The sequence below is a fragment of the Blennius ocellaris genome, assembly GCF_963422515.1.
Source record: "Blennius ocellaris genome assembly, chromosome: 1".
Classification (NCBI taxonomy): domain Eukaryota; kingdom Metazoa; phylum Chordata; class Actinopteri; order Blenniiformes; family Blenniidae; genus Blennius; species Blennius ocellaris.
Genome location: NC_137650.1, coordinates 30,057,282 through 30,076,963, shown reverse-complemented (window position 1 = coordinate 30,076,963; position 19,682 = coordinate 30,057,282). Strand labels below are relative to the sequence as shown.

Genomic DNA, 19,682 nt, shown 5'->3' with positions numbered 1-19,682 from the left:
AAAAACAGATCATCAAAACACATTTTTGTCTATGACTGCTGCATTTCAAGCTGGCTGCACGCTGCTCTTTTTTTTTTTAGTTCAAATCTCTTATAAATTTCACCTCACGGAATGTCAGGGATCCTGATTCGACCTTTCCTGAGAACCTAAAGAGGATTTTTAACGATACAAAATGTCTTAATGCCCACATTTTTATATTTGTTGTAAAAAAGACTCCAAATATTATAATAGTAATCACAAGGCCATATGTTATTTGTTTCCATGGATGCTAAACAATGAAGAGATGTTTTTAGATATTTGGTTATTTTGTCTGTAACATTTATTCAAGTTGTGTTCATGGAGTTCTGGAGCACAACACAACTCACTGTGGGTGCATGTCGGGTCGAGGACACGTCGCCACAGACACAAACATTCATAAGAACAAATATGTGTAATTCAAAACTTTCTGTGTCAATTATTTTGCTTTCTAAAGTGTCAGATTCATGTTTGACCCCTGAGATGAGATGGAATCCATCCTTCTGTATTGTGCTTTACAATTTTTCATTGTCATTTTACAAAGAAAATACAAAAAAAGATTACATATGAACATATTTGGACTGGCCTCAAACCCAAAAAAAATGGTATGATTGAACAATAAATACAATAAAATTAATAGTGATACTCAGAAAAATTGGTACCACTATGCATACTATTGATATATAGACTATAGAAGGTATTAAAGATGTATGATATCTCTTCAAATCTTAATGTAAAATGATGTAAACTGCATCAAAGTATTTTGAATTCCTCTTGTCGCCTTTTTTTAACGGTGTGTCTGAGCTGCTTCTTTCTCCTTCGCTGTTGCTGATGTTACCAAATGAGCGCAATCAACGGGCCAAAGTATAGAAACTCCTCTAATGAACCCCTGCGGTAGATTTAGCTTTGCATTTCTGGTCCTTACATCATCCCCACAACTCTCCAGCAGCTTCCCCGTGTTTCACAACTGAGGATGTTGTTGTGTTCCCACAATGTAGTCTGGAGAACGAGCCTCTCACAGTCCTGGTGTGGAGGTGTCCTTTTTTTAAATTTTTTTTTGTTTAATCGACTCAGCAAGACGGCCCATTTCTAAGCTATTTATTTATGGAGATGTTTTATTGGACTGCATTACCCTGAGAGGTGTCACTAATATTTTATTCGACTCTCTTGGGCAGAAATTTAAATCATACTGTACAATCTAATGCAGCACTACACTTTGCATAGAAGCTGAATCAGCACTTCTGAAACCATGACGATTATAATTACAGTTTCCTATAACACAGTATTACACCCGCCCCCCCCCGACATTATAATGGATTGGATTGCATCTTGATGTTCTGTGTTTCTTGCCAGTCTTTGTGTTGTCCGGAGAGTGTTTACTTTGGGGAAATGCAGCGTTTTGTTCATCTAAATATCTCCCTAATTGGTTCCCGTGGGACTTTGGGTGTTTGCTGCAGTGTGTGTGTGTGTGTGTGTGTGTGTGTGTGTGTGTGTGTGTGTGTGTGTGTGTGTGTGTGTGTGTGTGTGTGTGTGTGTGTGTGTACCTGTCAATGATTTTAGCTTTTACTTTTACAAGTTTCAGGGTTATTTTCCAAACCCCCCCCAAAAAAAACCAGCAGAATTTCTGCCACCATAAATATAGTGGGAAGGCAGAGGAATGTTTGATTTGCTTCAGTTTAAAGGAGTTCAGACAGCCTGTCTTGGGAAGAGAAATACTCAGTAGGACTTTTGTCTTGTTTACAAGATATGGATCTATTATATGAGACATTTCTGGTTGCTGTAGAAAACTCTATTCAGTCTTGACTGACTCAGGATAACATGGAGACACACGACGCTCCCAGACCTCGTCTTTGTGACCCGCAAGCCAATTTCTGAAAGCCGACAAATTTTTTTGGTTTTGCATGTTTGGAGAAGAGAAAAGTCACTTCAATTACACGTGAATTGTAAATACTTAAGTTTATACTGTATGTACAGTAAAACATTGTAATATCTTGTAGGGCACACTATGTGTTTTAGTTATACAAATCCTGATTAAAACATGAATAAACGACCCCATAAGATTTTCACAAAAACACCAAAGAAAAAGCATCAGATTTCATAGTTTTATGCTACAGGCCCTGCAACTTTGGTTGCTACTGATGATGTGATGGACGTTTGTGGCGGCCATTTTGGCAGGCAGGGTCACTGTAAAAGATCTGCCTTGTTTAAAAAGGCAGATTGTCTGTGACGGTTCAAAAACCAAAAAAAAAAAAAAAAAGAAAACTGTCTCAATGGTGTCATTACCTATTTGCTCAACGTCGCCTGTAACAGAAGCAAAGTCTGATTGACTTGATGTGCACCGGTGTTCCAGAGCTGAAGGACGAGGTGGTGTACTATGACGTGTGTGAGGATCCCGAGGAGCTGCAGAGCCTGGTCCACACCGGCATTCAACACACCAACTCTCCGGCTGTCAGCCAGCTCCGAAGACGCCTACAGACCCTGGAGTCCAAGAGAGGAAACATCTGCGCACGTCGCGCTTATCTGCGCAACAAAATGGTGCGAGCAAGTGTCACGGCTTTCACGTTATTGTACACTTCCTCCCCCGATTTAAGTAATTCCTCGGTGTGTATTGAGCTTCTTTTGCATGAACAATGTGTTTATCGATAAAAGGCACACACAAAAAAAAAAAAGCCATTGTTTTCATTGTTACTTTAGCCGTGAGCTTCTTCTTCTGGCTGCCCGTTATTGTGATTAAACAATGTTTTATTGCTCCGGGCACAGAAGGGGTGAACGTCCCAGTTAGGGGCTCACCTATCGAGAGTCACGCGAAGCATGAACGTTTTAACAACGCCGTAAGAAAGTGGGAGCAGTGAATCACACATTCAGTCCACCTCACTTTGGAGCCTCATAGATCAGGGAAACCGAGATGCGTGGCGTAACTCAAACCCTGATGTCTAACTTCTAATGCTGTTCAGCGATGAGGAGAACCAGCCTGTAAGCCCTCGCTCTGACTGCCGCAGATCACCGCGGGCATTTCTGGAAACTGTAAACACGCTAAACTACACAATATACGAGTGTCACGGTCCTGGTAGTGTTGTGCACACGTCGAACTTTATTCTCGTGCCTCTCTGAGTGCACTAATTACGATTTGTCTTTAGGACCAGTGCATGGACGCCCATGAGCAGAAGCAGCTGGTGGCCCAGCAGAGCTCCATAGTGTTCAACCAGCACCACCAGGTCCACCTGGTATGTCGCCGCGGCAACAGGACAGCCCACGGAGGCGCTTGCTTTACCGGCGGCCCGGAGCCTCGTGTTTCTCTGTCCAAGCTCTCACTGTCTCCCTCGGTCCTTCGTAGAAACGAGAGAAGAGGAAAGAGGAGGAGCAGAAGAGGAAGCAGTGGGTGGACCAGGAGAGGGAGAAGACTCTGAGCAGATTACGATCCTTCAGAGAGGTCAGGCGCTCTCGTCGTCTCTGCTTTTCTGCAGCTTCTTTTCACCTAACAACCCCCCCCCCGAGACTCCCGCTTCATACCCTCCTAATTCAATACTTCGCATCCAGATTGAAACTTGGTTATTAACTGCTCACATCAGATGCTTCCTTGCAGTGGACTATCTGACAGCTGATCTCCGAGTGATGCCATTGGAAGGCTTGAGCGTTTCCAGAAAGGAAATGCTACACAATGTTCTCTGATCATGACCGTTGACTGTTGTTATTGCTCAGTGTACAAGATGTTTGCTACAGAAATGCGATTGTAGCGACTGTAATAGTGTTTCCAGCAGCAGATGAGGTTCCAGAGATATGACAGATGTTCAGCAGAGGTTGCACAAACATCCATTTCCTGTCATTAGTTTTTGTTTTTATTTTTTTACAGTTAAAAAGAAAAAAAGGGGGGAACTGGCTTTGCGTCATTATGACATTAGATCTTTTCACTACATCTCTCTGGTAATTACATCCATATAAATGGGTGAATGTTAAATAAAGCCAAAATAATTCCATACATGGCAAAATGCAGATCGATCTCACAAGCAATAACCTTTCCTCACTGATTATTTCTTTTGTGGTAAACTATTTCAAGTAATATTATGGAGCAATATTTTTGTGTTAATCAATAGTTGGTATACTTTGGTATAATAAAACCCCTCCACATAATAGTAATAACCTCACAGTATAATGTGATGATAAACTAATAGTAAAGACATTTGCGATGAGTAGATTTTATTATAACATTGCTCATAGGCACTAAATGTTATACCATTGGACAGCCAGTTTGTTTAACTATTAAATGGTGCCACATTTGCAGGGAAGGGAATGGAGCACAAAAGACACACACAGGTCTATGTAAACTTTTAAAACGTAATACACAAGAGCAAAAAAATTTAAATCTGAAGCTGAGAAAAAGACTGTGAGACTTGGACGAGCTTCTGTTACTGATGCTTTAATCTCTTTCCCTGTAAAGAAAACTATTGAAGTTTGAATATTTGATGTGGGAAAAAAAAAATCTTTTTATTTGGCTTAGGAAAAAAAATGACTTATTTTTTTTTTTTTTGCACCTTAATTATTATTACGTATAATTAAAAATTAGTCTCTTTAAAAAAAAAAAAAAAGAGACAATTATTGTGAAGTGCACACTGTATAATTAGCTATCAGACTGGTTATTCAGGATAAACTGACAGACATTGTATGCAGTTTATCCAAAGCTATATTATGGCAGGGCTTTTCGCTCTGGTGGACATATTGCATCACTTTGGACACCTCCAAGTTTCCCGGCAACAGACGTCTCTTTTAATTTCCAACGCAGTCGCTTCCAATAATTCAACGGTTGGAAACCAGTCAGAAATGCCTCCATAAAGGAGTTCAGTGATGGATTCAAAAATAGCAGGTGCTTCCCGACCCGGAGTGGCTACTGAGTGATCATGTTTCATCACAATATTCAGTGGCGTCTGTTTCCCTTTGAGTTTCCTGGAGGCGGAGGTGCTGTCTGCATCATTAAATGTGTGTGTGGTTTTATTTTGGGGGGGGGGTACACATCCGCCTTTGTCACGTCACTTTAATCTCATGTCACTGGAGGACCTGTTTAAAAGAAAGAAGGACGAGAGCGTCATGTGTAGGCGACATTGTCCTGGATTCTCAAACTACTTCCTTTTCCCCTCTCATGTTGTGTTTTCTGAAGAAGCGACAGGGCCAGTATATCCTGAAAACCCCTCAGTCCAGGAGGTCGTCTTCAGAGGCCCCCTGTCCCTCCCAGCCGCTGTCCATCATCAGCCTCGGCCCCTCCGGAGGACCACCCGCCTCCATCCGTCCCGCGCCCAGACGCGTCAAAGCGTCCAAACGACAGCAGCCGAAAGACATCCCTGTCCAGATCTACTGTGCGCCGCCGCCGCCTCCTCCATCAACAACCTGCCTCACTGCTCCTCCACCTCCCCCTCCTCCTCCTCCTCCTCCTCCTCCTCCCCCGCCACTGCCTCCTGCCGTACCTCCTCCACATGTCCGAGCTCCACCTCCCTCCGAGGACGCGCCGCTGCCTCTCAGCGAACAAGAGCCCCCACCGTTTCCAGCCAAGACCATGCTCAAACAGAATATAGGTGAGCTCAAATACGTGCCGAGTAATTCAGTGTTTTCTGTGTGCAGAAAGTGCAAGTGGATCGGGGCGGGGGGGGTGAGGTGAATTTGTTTGACTGCAGGAAAGATTGTGGGTTTTTTTGTCTACAGAAGTGAGTGTATGCGTGTGTGTGCACACGTGATTGTGCGTGTTTCTGCACATGATGTTCTGTCCTAAATTCCCGTCTTCTCCCACAAGGCCAGAGGAGGCCTGTTTTACCTCAGTTGTGGCCCTGCTGATGCCAACCTCCACCACAGCCTGGTACCCCCCCCCCACCCCCCCGAGTTCGTGTGTGACGGACGTCATTTAAAGGATGTTGCATGCAAACATGTACTGAGCCCCAAAAACTCTGCAGTCTTTTTTTTTATTTTTATTCGTGATTTATTTCAGCAGGCGAGATCATCTTGCAAAGCTACAGAAAAATCCGTCCTTCTTTTGTTGTGGTGAAGTTTGTGTGTTGCTCCTCCTTGTTTCGCCGCAGGAACGATGGATGAAGTTTTGGCCTCGCTGCAGCGAGGGCAGATCAAACTCCGAAAGGTCGCCACGGCCGGGACCGCGGCGCCCGCCGGCGACCCCAGGAGCACCCTGATGTCGGCCATCCGGCAGGGAGTCATGCTGAAGAAGGTGAGGGGGTTCATTTTAATGGCCGGCATTAGATTTGTGCAGGTATGTTGCATCAGGATGGATCACTGGCAGGAACACACACACTGTCTTAACATTCATCCAACTGGGAGAAAGGGAAATTGTCAAATCTCTGGCTCGGTGTGTTCACGGGCAAAAACTGCTGGAAGTATTGGTCAGCATGAGAGAATACATTCTTGCAATGCACAATTTGGTTGTGTTTGATCATTTTGATTTAAAATTACACTGACTGGCAATTTCTATGAAGATATAGAGGTTGTTTTTTTGAAAATATGGACTTGTATGAATTATTTACATCTTTGGTCTGAACAGTAGAATCTCTATTTATAGACTGAAAGATTAAAAAGGAAGTTGCAAACAAATACGTTTTGCAAAGAGCTGTGTTTCTTTGTATACTACAATTTAGTTTACTGTAAAATAAGAGTGCATTTTATGTTTTTCTATGGGACTCGGGGATTATCGGCAGGCTTTTTGTTCTTCTTCATGCTCTTCATATTTGTTCATAATTCAAAACTTTTTTATACTGACTTTAGTTAACATGAAGTGAGATGTTTGAGCCTTTCTTCAAAAGGCAGCCAATTTTGGTCCCTTTAAAAAAAATACACATTTTGCTACTGTCTTAAGTTTGATATAAATAATTAAAATGCCAAACACCCTGTGAGATATGTAATTATATATTTGACTCGGTATACTATACACATTGCCTTCACTACATATAGTTATGACTTTAACATGCTTGTATTACTGTTTGTTTGTAGCTGGGAATATTTTAATAATGACTTGTACCTGTAAGTTTGAAAACTAATATCACATACTGATATTTCCTAAAGGCCAGTTTATTTGTTTGTCATCAAAGTAGATTTTGTTTTGCTGGAGGTGAAGCTTGTATTTGTATACAATCTTTTGTTTTTCTCATGATTTTATTTGTCAGTAGAAGAAACACAAATGTTCTGCCCACTTAAAATTCAAACCTGCGCTTTTATCACCTTCACATCATATAAAAGTAGTTTTTCTTCCTGTAAACAACATTCATGTCAACGTCTTAAGTTGGAACTTGAAATGTAGACGTCCAGTTTTACTAAAGCTTCGAGTATCTGAGTGCTCAAACTTCAGCCACAATCCATTGTTAAAGGTCATAAAAGAGAAAATGTATTATAGCGCTGCAGTGAACAAGCACAGAATCTGAACCCTCGTGTTTCCAACAGTGAAGTAGAATAACTGTCACTCAGCTTTATTACGTTGTTTTTTCTTTTTTTCTTTTAAATGAATCACCCACATGTTATTATTCATTGACGGTGCTGTTCGCGGGCTCGTTCCTTGACATTTATTCTTTTTGGAGAAAAATTGGTTCGTTGATGAAAATAGTCCACGTCTGCAGTAACGAGTGGGAAGCAGCTGCGGGGCGAGACGGGCAGCTGCCGTCACAAGTCACGAACATGATCTTACTCGTCAATGTGACGTGATCCCGAGGAGCGCCGGCGCTGCGCGTTTTAGACGTTCCCCTGCCTCCGATGACTGATGATGTCGTCAAACTACCACAGAAGCAGAGGTTTTTGCGAAACTACAAGTGCGACACACATCTTTATATCACGAGAGATGTTGATCGACATGTGTGATTTGGCACACGTTTGACAGTGGATTCTTTTCCTGGGGCAACGTGAGCTGGAAGAAAGGTTGATGCCTTGCTCAGAGGCATACGTCGGTGAAGTGTATTTTTTTAACTGGCGAGATTCCAGTAAAGTCTGTGGTGCTTTTGGTTACTTTGGGTTGTTGTACATAAACGGTCATTACAGAAGGAAAACCACGGTCCAATTACTTTCCGTGCATGCGTGACAAACCAGGGGTCGTCCCAGAGTCCAAAAAAAAAAAGTATTCTGCTCCATCAGCCTGCAACTTTGGGATCGACAAATGAGTTTAAAGACAGATGGCTTGAAGCAGAGTGGAGGGGAAATGATGCACACTCAAAAAAATGATTCATTGGACTAACTCAATTTAATTGTGGGCAGAAGTTCCATCCAAAAAATATATTTCAACTCAACTCAAACCAAGTTTTTCTGTATATGTTAATATTGTTTAGTTTGTCCAGAAGTATATTTCTTCATTTGGTTGACTAAAAGGAAAGGCTTTCACGTAAAAAAAATGAAATTGGTTTGGGCAATCAATTTTTAGCAATTAATAGCTCAACTAAAAGGTTTTTATGTAAAGAAATATAAATGAGTTTGGTCAAGCCATTTTTAATAATTATATCGAAAGCTATTGTTATATTCTAAATGTATTATTATAATTTGTGGTTGTTCAACTCAAAGGTTTTCATTCTAAATAAAGCATACAAATTTGATCCAGACTACAATATTTGTTGTAAAAGATTTATTTCTTTGTACAAGTTAAAACTTTACTTTAAAACTGTATTCTGAAAAAGCTGATAATAAAACAGTCAGCGTTAAATGGAGCGAGAATCCCCATGACGGCATTTTTATCAGGATAGCTCAGAACTAGTATCAATGCCCAAGTCACAATCTCAACCTCAGAGTTGTTACATACATTTGACTGATAATTAACAACGTTGCTCATGTCCAAACCCTATTAACAATTTGGCTTGTTGCACAATGTGGCTACGCTAGTTGCTCTGAGCTGAAGTTGTGGGCGCTAGTACGACTCGTTCGAATCATCATATTTCCTATAGATTCTGTGGTGGACAGTGAGTTCCTGGTAGATGATCACTTCCTGCAGGTTAACGAGTTGCTGTACAGTGTAAATATTTCCGTAGAGGAGACGTTTATGTTTATAAGGATCAGTGAGTTTGTCTTGAAGCTAAAGGCTAACATTAATTTCATGCATTATACAATTTGAAATAGTATATAGCATCTTAGCCTTTAGCTTCAAGACAAACTATCAATCCTTTATGATCACAGGTGTTTCCTCTGAACTTGTTGCATCAAGATTTGAACACACAGTAAATGATCTGCCGGGAACTCACTGCCCACCACGTAATCTTTAGAAAATATGATTATTACTCCAGGAAAAGAATACAGACCGTAAGTACTGGCACTCACAATTTCAGGACAGAGGAACTAGCATAGCCAAACCGTGCAACAAGCCTGCAGACCTCTAGTCACATGTTGGGATCCAGAAAAAAAAAAGTCCCATTCTTTTCTTTTTTTATGTTCTTTCAAAAATACTAGCACAGAGCGGATTAGCCGGCGCTGTGCTTTTAGACTCTTAAACATTAGAATTTTCTAAAAATTAGTGCGAAATAAGAATCAGATGTTTTCTTTCGGGACCCCAGCATGTGATCAGAAGTGGATAGGAATGTTGAGCTCTATAATCACTGTAAAACCATACAGTCATTATATTAAAATTTCCACAAATTGTACACTCTCCCTTAAATTTTCACTGCTCTTGAACAAGTATAAAATGAGCACAATTAACAAAATATTTTATAACAAATCATAATAACATAGGTTTGTGCATTTGAGATTTTGAAAGTATTTCACATCAACTCTAAATCAATCTGTCCAAGTAATCAGATTTTCAAAGAACTTCTAAACAAAGTGTTCACAAAACACAAAGAGTGGACCTCCATTACTGGAACATCTTCATTTTGAGTTGCTGAATTTTGCTGTTCAGCCTATGTCCATCCATGTGCATGATAACTTTCTGAACAAACTCAAACGTGTGTTTGAGATTGCCTGGGTAGCTTAGATCAAGGGCATAGATCAGTCCAAACAAGATGATGAATGCCATGATGACACTTCCAGCCCGACTGATGACCTTGACACCTTCAACAATGATCCAGACATCATCAGCAAACCCATGTTGGGCCCTCCTGAAGACAAAGATGCCCATCATGGTGGTCTCCACATCGTTTTCAGCGTCCTCCACCTCATCAATCTGAAATAAAACAAAAATTTACATATTTACATCTCTACCACCATAATTGATTGACTAAAATCTGCTCTAGGGAGCCGCTATGCTCCCCAGCTCTGGAACTCTCTCCCCTCTGACCTCCGTACCATAGACTCCCTGCCACTCTTCAAATCCAAACTCAAAACTCACCTGTTCAGACAGTCCTACACCACCTAGCTATTCGCTCACCTTCTCAATCGTTTGTACCGTTTTATTCTGTTGCTCTTGTTTTTAATGTTTTTACAGTGTCCTTGGGTGTTCGGGAAAGGCGCTTCTACATAAAATGTATTATTAGTACTATTATAATAAAGTCTATAATGGGTCTTTAGACAAAAATAATAAAATATTTAAACTATAGTTTATGATTTCATTGGGGAAAAAAAGAGTAATAGTTTAAGTTTAAAACTGACTGCATAAACTGTTTATAGAGTATATATAAACACTTTATGTTTATAAAGTGTTTATATATATGATAGATTGCATATCCAGTTACCTGTTACACCAAGCCTAGTATTTTTTTATGTCAGCTAGCCTAAATTATGGATGCCTTTTGGCGCCAATTAGACACAAACACAGCTGAAACAGAACACAGAGGAACACTGGTGAGTATGGCGAGACACTAACCCCATAATCCTTGAACACTGACTTCGGATCCTCATTCAAGTAGACAATCAGGCTTTTAAGTAGGCACTCGCGCTTCACATCGATGTCCTCCTGCAAATACACATGATTGTACATTCATATATTCAATTAAATTTTCACCATCAACAAAAATGCTTTTCAGGAGATGTCACAAATCAGTTTTGAGGTCAAGAAATCAGCTTTGGCTAGAAGTCCTAACACTGGGGTGATTAGGCCTTCTCACTCACTGTACAAGCTTTTCAAAGTTTCATTTTTAATTCCGAAGTACAACCCTGTACTTTGGATTACTTCCGCTAACCTGAGGTTTTGAGTGCCAATTCTTTTTTCATTTGAATAAGTAAAGATTATGAGGTGGACAACAATATAGAATGCCTTTTGCTGTTCCTACAAATGCGTACTTCTGTCAGCCAACAGCTTCCCAATGTATCGTGGAAACATTGGGTGGAGCAGCATGGTGTTGCTCTGCATGTGCAGAACTATTGTGTTATTGATTGGCGCAGTGGCTTATGGGATGGCACATACATAGCTCCTAATCACCAGTTAGTTAGGACCAGAGGTCCCTATACTAAAGTAGCTATGATAGTTAGCATTGAGGCTCCTTTCCCTAACTCCTTCCTAACTGACAGACCAATTCAGAAGCTAGAGAGAGATAGAGATACAGATAGAGAGATAGAGATAGCAATAGAAATAGAGAGAAAGAGACAGATAGAGAGATAGCAATAGAGAGATAGAGACAGAGAGATCGCAATAGAGAGATAGATACAGATAGAGAGATAGCAATAGAGAGATAGCAATAGAGAGATAGAGACAGAGAGATAGCAATAGAGAGATAGATACAGATAGAGAGATAGCAATAGAGAGATAGAGACAGAGAGATCGCAATAGAGAGATAGATACAGATAGAGAGATAGCAATAGAGAGATAGCAATAGAGAGATAGATACAGATAGAGAGATAGCAATAGAGAGATAGATACAGATAGAGAGATAGCAATAGAGAGATAGAGACAGAGAGATAGCAATAGAGAGATAGAGACAGAGAGATAGCAATAGAGAGATAGAGACAGAGAGATAGCAATAGAGAGATAGAGACAGAGAGATAGCAATAGAGAGATAGAGACAGATAGAGAGATAGCAATAGAAAGATAGCAATAGAGAGATAGAGACAGAGAGATAGCAATAGAGAGATAGAGACAGAGAGATAGCAATAGAGAGATAGAGACAGAGAGATAGCAATAGAGAGATAGAGACAGATAGAGAGATAGCAATAGAGAGATAGAGACAGATAGAGATAGCAATAGAGAGATAGAGACAGATAGAGAGATAGCAAGAGAGATAGAGACAGATAGAGAGATAGCAATAGAGAGATAGAGATAGAGAAAGAGATAGCAATAGAGAGATAGAGACAGATAGAGAGATAGCAATAGAGAGATAGAGATAGAGAAAGAGATAGCAATAGAGAGATAGAGACAGATAGAGAGATAGCAATAGAGAGATAGAGATAGAGAAAGAGATAGCAATAGAGAGATAGAGACAGATAGAGAGATAGCAATAGAGAGATAGAGAAAGAGATACACATACAGATAGAGAGAGACAGATAGTGAGAGACAGACAGATAGAGACAGAGAGAGCGAGAGAGACAGATAGAGAAAGATACACAGATAGAAAGATAGACATAGTGTTAGACATTTATGAAGCTGGGTTGCAGATGTCAACTGCATTGTAAAGTAACTTATAGCTGCGACATTTCTATTTCTACTACTGCCTATAGTTCACTTTCGTATGGCTAAAATAGCGTGATATAGTCCCTTTAAATACATCGGTTCTCACTTACCTCTTCAATTTGTTCTAGAAGTCGGCGGATTTTCAGACCTTTGGCTCCTCCCTTGGGCTTAAATATGCTGATGAGCTTCTCAGAAAAGTGATCCAACTGGGAGAGAAACTTTGAGACGAGCGGCTTTGTCGTGATCCGTACAAATTCGTCATTTACCTTGAAAAAAGAGAGAAAGAAAAGAAAGGGAATATTCAGTAATCACAAAAATGACGAAGGCACAAATGTAATAACACATTTGTAAAATGCGGAATTACCACACGTAACTAGCGACGGGAAACCATCCTTCAAACCATGAAAATGTTTAATCACATTGATTTTAACCCTTTTTTTTTTTTTTAAACAAATCTCAATTACTGGCGTGTTTCATACAGAATTACACAGTGCATTTTGGCTATTATAGTCAAGCAATTAAACAGGTTCAGCCCTTTCTTTTTAATCCTGGTTGAGTCATGGTTCAGCTGTCAGTTCTGCATTAGCATAGTCTAGTAATTTGTTGACATGCATACTTTCATATATTTAATGTGTAAGTAGTAGTTGTTATGCTGTAAGCATTGTAACAAAGTATGGAATTGAATGCATTGTGACCATAATAACGTAATTTGCATTTTATTATTTGTTTATTTAAATATTAATCCTTTAAATGGCATTTGTGGGCTTAATTATGGCCCAATTGGTCCAGGAATAATTTCAATTTGTGATTGAACAGAAATTAACATTGTTCAAACGTCAATGTAGATCAAAGTGTGATGCATCTGCCAAACACAAATCATGACTTACCTTTACAGAGCTTTTACTGGGATGAAAGTTTACAATTATACTTGTACTTGTACACGGCAGGAGAGATCTGCAAAACAAAAACCTTCTTTTAGCTCATGCAGCACATACAGAAAAAAGAAAGGTAAAATGAAATATAGTTAACAGACATGCAAACACGTAGCCTACATAGTAAAAAAGGTGACACTTTATGGGCCGATTTCTAAATATAGATTTTAAACTTTTATTGATTATTTATAGGAATATAGATACGCTTAAGAATAAAATGGTCATAAAATCAGTTTTTTTTTTATGGCTACAGTAGGCTACTAAAAGTTTACAAATGGTTTGACATATAGTTGCAAGTCTTTCTAGACACGTTCAGTTTTGGTAAACTTGCCAACGTTCACATCTCTGATCAGCAGAAACATATCCGTGAGCACCCAATGACCACACGGTCCACCCGGAGAGGTCAGCCATCTCCTCGCTGACCACACGGTCCACCTGAGGGTGTCAGCCCTCTTCTCACTAACCGCAACCGCGGTAACGAGCGCAGAGCGCGCGCAGAACCACGGGCACTTGCCCTGTCAATTTAGCCATAGGATTTAGCCTCACAGTAAATGTAGCTATCCGTTAGCTTTGCATGTTTTAGCTTGTAGATCCTCTAATGTTTCACGCGGCTATTGTCAAATATGAAAACTACAGTCATCACAAAACTTGGATTAGTTTTGTGCAGAGTTGCGCACTGTGTCGGTGTAACTCTGTTGTATACTGCTACATTAGCCGCTACCGTTAGCTACGAAGTGAAAAGCAGTAAAAGCCCATACAGCGGAATAACTTTCACCTCAGCGTCAGCGCGATGTCTCATGCGGTTCATCGCCCTCAGTGGTGGGTCTTTTGGAGCGGGGTTAGCGAGTAGACGAGCTACAGTCAGCCGGCTCATGCGGGCGGCTGTAGCGCTGCCCAGGTGAAGTGAGCGAGCGCACGCGGGGCAGCGGGGCTCACGCAGCCTGGAGCTGGAGGCTCCTCCGGCTGCAGCCACGGAGAAATGGCATATTTGGCGCAACAGCACCAGTGAACATTTTACAAGCCTCAGCCAGTGCATTTAAGCGTCACACGCCATAAACCCCCTCTCCCCTTATTATTATTATTATTTTTTCTGATGACAGATCTTCACGATTCACGTGAACGGCGAATATCTTTGACTGACTCAATTTACTGCGCGAGCCGCAGGCGAAAAACTTGAGTTTGAGCAAACGGCTGGCTAATGATTTTAGCTGAACACTAAAACAATGAGCAGCTAAAGCGTCTGTCCAAATGTGTGCCCTGATATACACCTTCAAGACAGACCTCGTCTTGCTTACATCCAAAATCTGGAATGATTAGCTTGACTTGCTTGTTTGAAAAGTTTAGTTTCTATGCAGCCTGAGGTAAATTATCAACAGAAAGCGTCTTACCGCGAGCGAGACAATTAGGCTACTCTTGCACAACGAGTATATGAGTTTTCATAATGCTAAATACATTTGCATATTCGTTCATAAAAAAAGAAAACTTACCATTTGGACATCTAGCCTTGACTGCCAACCGAGTCCAACGACGCACATGGTCAAAATGGCTGGTGAACTCCTGGAAGTGAAAATTCAAATCCCGCCCTCCTCGCCAAATCTTTTTTAAATGTGTTGGGGCATGTCCAAAGACTCACATATGAACGTAGTTTAGGTTAGAATTATTTAATCTATTTAGGTTTTCATGAAAAGTATTTAATGTTTGTTAGGCAAACTATGTGTGAATGTGTTTAGCCTGATTGATAATGAAAAACGTTTTGGTTACACGGATTAACACTATTTGGTTATTAACAAAATCATATGTTTTCTTTAAGCAAATGAATGATTAATGTGTTTGCATCTAAGAGGGGCTCATTTAATGAAAATATTTTAGGTTACATTGAATACACTTTTTCGGATGCTGCCAAAATAAATGTATATTCTTCAGTCAAATAAAATATAAATGTGTCACCTCAAAGATCGGCTGAACAAACAAAAAGAATTTACTTTACAGTGAATAGTTCTTTTTAGGTTTGGGTTGTACTTAATATAGTATTATCCAGTGAATTAATGTTTAATGTGTTCATTTTAAGAGTGGCTTGAGTCCGTTTTTTGAGTGCAGTGAATCATGTTCTCATTAATGTGACAACCATCAAACACTGTTTTAGAATTCGGGGGTGGCCTCGCTGTGTTGCACCTGGAAGCCTTTTCACATTTGGTAGTTGCTGGTTGGTTGTTTTTTTTTTTTTTTTTTTGACCGAAGAATATAAACTCATTTTAGACAGCAAAAGTTTGCTGTGACCTCACATTTGAATCGTTTTTAAATGTCACGCCAGAATAAGCTGCACTTAACGTCTTCATTATATACGTTAATGTGTGGTGTTTTTTTTTTTTTTAAATGTCACTTTGCGACGGGTTTGCAGTCGAGAGGCTGGGATTCTAGATCCCGTCAGGTCCGAGTCAAAATGTCAGCTGTTGATATTTTGATTTGTTAACTCTGTGACATTGACATTTTTGGTGGGGGGGGGGATTTTGTTTTTTTTTTGCTGTAGGTGGTTCCCGTGCAGCCCGAAGTCTCGAGCTGCAGCAACAATGAGCTGGAGCGCAGCATCAAAGCCGCCATGCTGAGGATGAAGAAGGTGTCATCCGACTCGGACGACGAGGACGAGGCACAGAGCGCCGACTGGGACAGCTGAGAACAGTCTTACATCGCCCCACTTTGTTTAAAAAAAAAAAAACAAACAAAACAAAACAAAAAAACAAGAAGTTTATTCACTGTTGTGAGCTTCAGCTCATGCTGCTGCCAAATCTCCACCGAGAAGCTGCTTCTTTGACGGTGACAGGATTACGCCTCTTCGGATTCGAATGCCGCCGCACTGTAATCCCGTCGCTCGTCTCTTCGTCGCCCTGACGTGCTGTAAATCATCCAAAACGGCTTCAGCCCAACTAACTGAGGGGAGCGTTGGAATCAGGAGAAGCGGTTGCTAGTTTGCAGAAAAGTCAGCGCGGGCGAACTGAGGCGCAGTGTGTGTTCTCATTAAAAAGCAGAGCCCAGCAGTCGTACTGTACTACAGTGTGGAAATGATTGAAATTCTTCCAACTCTGTGTCTGTGGGTTGTTTTTTTTTTGGGGGGGGGGGGGGGGGGGGGAGGAGGACTCTGGCACAGCAGGGGAAGCCTGTGCTGCAGGCAGGAACAACTACACGACACTAATTCTGCTTTTTCTCACTCTGCTGAGTGTAAACTCTCTATTTGGAATGTAATTAAATCCCTACAATTGTTTTTTTTTTAGCTTTTTTTTTAGTTTACCCCCAAAAGGGCTACGACAAATGGAGGTCTGCTTGATTTTTGTTCCCCATATTGCCGCTGAACAAAGAAAGAGATGCATTGTGCAGCAGTGTTAATTATTTACAGCGTCAGCGTTTGTATTTTAGGGAGTTTGGTTTGTCTCAGTTCATTTGTTATGGCATCACAGAAGACATGGAACACAACCAAGTGACAAAATGAGAATATTAGATGCGTACAACCTCGGTTCAAAACAAGTTCAGGCACATAGTTGTTCAACGTAAACAAATGCAATTGAAATAAGCCCATGATGTTCCTAATGAAATAAATTATATTTTAGTATTTCATTGACAATACTGGCTCATTTGGCCGTTTTTGGCCTTGTGGTTGTATCTTTTGTTTTGTTTTTTTAGCTAATGATTTTAATCATGGAAGTTTGTCATTTATAATCACTGTTGATAAAAACTTGAAAGCATATTGTTGTTGATCTTTGTACTTTTAAACCTGCGACACAGAGCAGCCGACTTACCTTCGCCTCCTCAAAAGACTGCACACGCAAAACTGTCCGGCGTCGGGTGGTTTGCAGCGAGTGCAAGTTGAGCTGTGAGATAAAGGCGGAGGCCGACACACACACGTGCTGCTGTGCTTTAATAATAAATGAAGACATGTCAGGTCATCAACATGAAACGTTGGCGATTTCATCCCAATTCAAAATTTATAAAGGCCTCGCAACATCTTTGCCATTCGGATCTCTCACACTTCTCCCTGATGTGGCGTCGGCTCTGCCCGGGCCGCCCGAGACGAATCGCCCGCGCTCTTCAAACAAGTCGCGTCGCCTCGAGAAGCGTCTTGTCAAACCTGTTCCGTCAAACCCGGGCGCCTGCGCTTTCCTGGATTAGGAGCCCACGACAAAATGATGAGTCATGTTGTGATAGCCATCCTGGCAGCTCTCACCTCGCTCTCTCTCTCTCGCTCTCCTGCAGCTCAGACGGCTCAGACTTCCCCGGCCAGCTGTGATGGAGTTTATTCAGCTCTGTGTGTGCTTTAGAGAGAAGAGGCGGTCGCTCTCGGACATCTGACTCGTTCTCCGGGCCGCCCTCGGTCTGCTGCGTAATTTGTCGGCGGCATCCGAAGGGGGTCGGGGGTTCAGGTGGACGGCAGGTCAGGCACCTCGGGGGAAGACGTGCACCAACGGAGGCAAAGTTGTCGATCCGGCATCAATGCAGAATTCCACAGCCCGTTACTATGGCAACAGGACATCTACTCAGTGGTAGTGGCCTGCAGTGCCTTCACTCTCCCTCTCTCTCTCTGTCTCTGAGCAGCAGTCTCTTAATGATGTTTCACCAACTCGCCCACTCATCACCAGTCACACAATGAGCCTCGCTGAGAGTCAGCGATGAGGACACACACACGCACACACTCAGTTTTGATGGGAGTCTCACTGATGATGTAAATTAAAAAATAAATAATCAGACTTTAAGTGTATGAATCTCCAAAAAGTGGTAAGGAAAAATACATGAAATAAGACTGACATCATCTCTGCAAAGCTGTACGTCAAGCTGAATTCATAACACCGTAGCTGGTGTGTGTAATTATTTTCTGAACTTGTTGAACCACACTTGTTTTTTTTAATTAAAGCTAAAGAAATTGTTTTGAATTTAAATGTCATATTTGGCATGGTGGTTGGTGCTCTCGCCTTACAGAATATCATCGGTTCAAGTTCAGGCTTAAGGGCTGAATTTACATATTCTCCCAGTTTGTGCGCATGAATTTTCTCCGTTTGCTCTAGTTTTCTTTGCATTTGAGGTTAATTTGTGACTACAGTTGACTGTGGTCGTGTATTCTGGGAATAACGTGCTCTCCTGACTCGAACGCCCCTCAAAACCCTGAATTTGATCAAGAATAGATGAGTGTGCATCTTTTGGATGTGTTCAGTTTGTCGGGACAATACATCACATCTTCGGCTGCATTATTGTTAAGTTGCACTCCTCTCAGTAGGGAAGAGTGCAACCATCTGTGAGAAAGTCAGAGTAGAGGCGTTATTAAACTTTACTGAGCTTTCCGCATCGCCACAGCAACTCAAGTGGGAAAGGAAAATGGACGGTCGGCTGGAATTTAAATTGATAAGTCAAAATAACGGGCTTAACTGCTCAATTATATACGCAGTAATTGTTAATTACCATGTGTTGCGAGATGAATTTGAATATATTGATTGGTTGCTGTCTGAATTAATTCCTTGCAAACAGCCTAAGTGAGGACCCTTGTGAGTCTGTACAAAAAAAACTTCACAGATGGATTTCAGCAGACGGTGAGAGACAAGTTCCCAACGTGAAACATCCCTACTCTCACTCCTCAAATCTTAATTTACTTGCTCCAGGGCATCGAGCGCCCAAATCCACAACAGACTATTAGTTTTCCAGCAGTACCATTAAGGTTAGAGTGTAAAACGTTAATGAAACCAGAATGAGAAAATTAATTGTTGACTAATGTGATAAACAGTTTCATCACATTCCTGCTTGTCATTTGCTGTTTTCGACATTTTTACAACTGTGTAAAAGGTCTCTTCTGCACTGTCAATCCCTTGAAAGCCATTTGTAGTGAAAATTACTGTTTGCCGCAGGTAGTTTCTTACCAAATTACTTCCTTAACTGATCATTCAGCACTAAACCGATGCTTCTACTACATTTTGATTAACTTCGTCTATTAAACCGAGCCAACGGGCTGGTGAGCTTCAGAAGCATTAGAACAGCAGTAGTTTGAGAGGCTCATTGGCAGAGACTGGTGGTCGACTCGTGTGTGTAATTAAGGAGTTAAGTGTTTGTGGAGGGACGTTTCGGATTCCTCGTGGTCCATCACTCACACGTTATACAGCAAAAAAAAATAAGTAAAGGAGAAAGAGGGATTAAGTTGCCAAGGCAACATGTCCTCTGATCCACTGCTGCGGTTATTTCCTCGGAGCTGGATGAGAGTATGTTCAGGGTTTAAG

The 19,682-nt window shown here is 41.1% G+C and overlaps 2 protein-coding genes across 2 annotated transcripts in view; one reads left to right on the top strand and one right to left on the bottom strand.

The window, feature by feature from the left end:
- Window positions 1-16,504, top strand: part of whamm (WASP homolog associated with actin, golgi membranes and microtubules) — a 19,974-nt gene extending 3,470 nt beyond the window's left edge. The window contains exons 4-9 of the mRNA XM_080498020.1: window positions 2,366-2,550; window positions 3,153-3,239; window positions 3,350-3,445; window positions 5,165-5,576; window positions 6,075-6,217; window positions 15,965-16,504. Coding sequence (XP_080354146.1) covers window positions 2,366-2,550; window positions 3,153-3,239; window positions 3,350-3,445; window positions 5,165-5,576; window positions 6,075-6,217; window positions 15,965-16,108 — 1,067 coding nt within the window. The 3' untranslated portion in view covers window positions 16,109-16,504. The remainder of the gene's footprint in view (window positions 1-2,365; window positions 2,551-3,152; window positions 3,240-3,349; window positions 3,446-5,164; window positions 5,577-6,074; window positions 6,218-15,964) is intronic.
- LOC308132731 (uncharacterized protein) lies at window positions 6,345-14,311 on the bottom strand (the record flags this gene model as incomplete). The annotated part of the gene is made up of 4 exons (XM_080499912.1): window positions 6,345-10,126; window positions 10,766-10,855; window positions 12,616-12,771; window positions 14,213-14,311. 4 exons carry the CDS (start codon window positions 14,309-14,311, stop codon window positions 9,818-9,820), a joined length of 654 nt encoding a protein of 217 aa, XP_080356038.1. The 3' UTR covers window positions 6,345-9,817.
- Window positions 16,505-19,682: the final 3,178 nt, after the last annotated feature.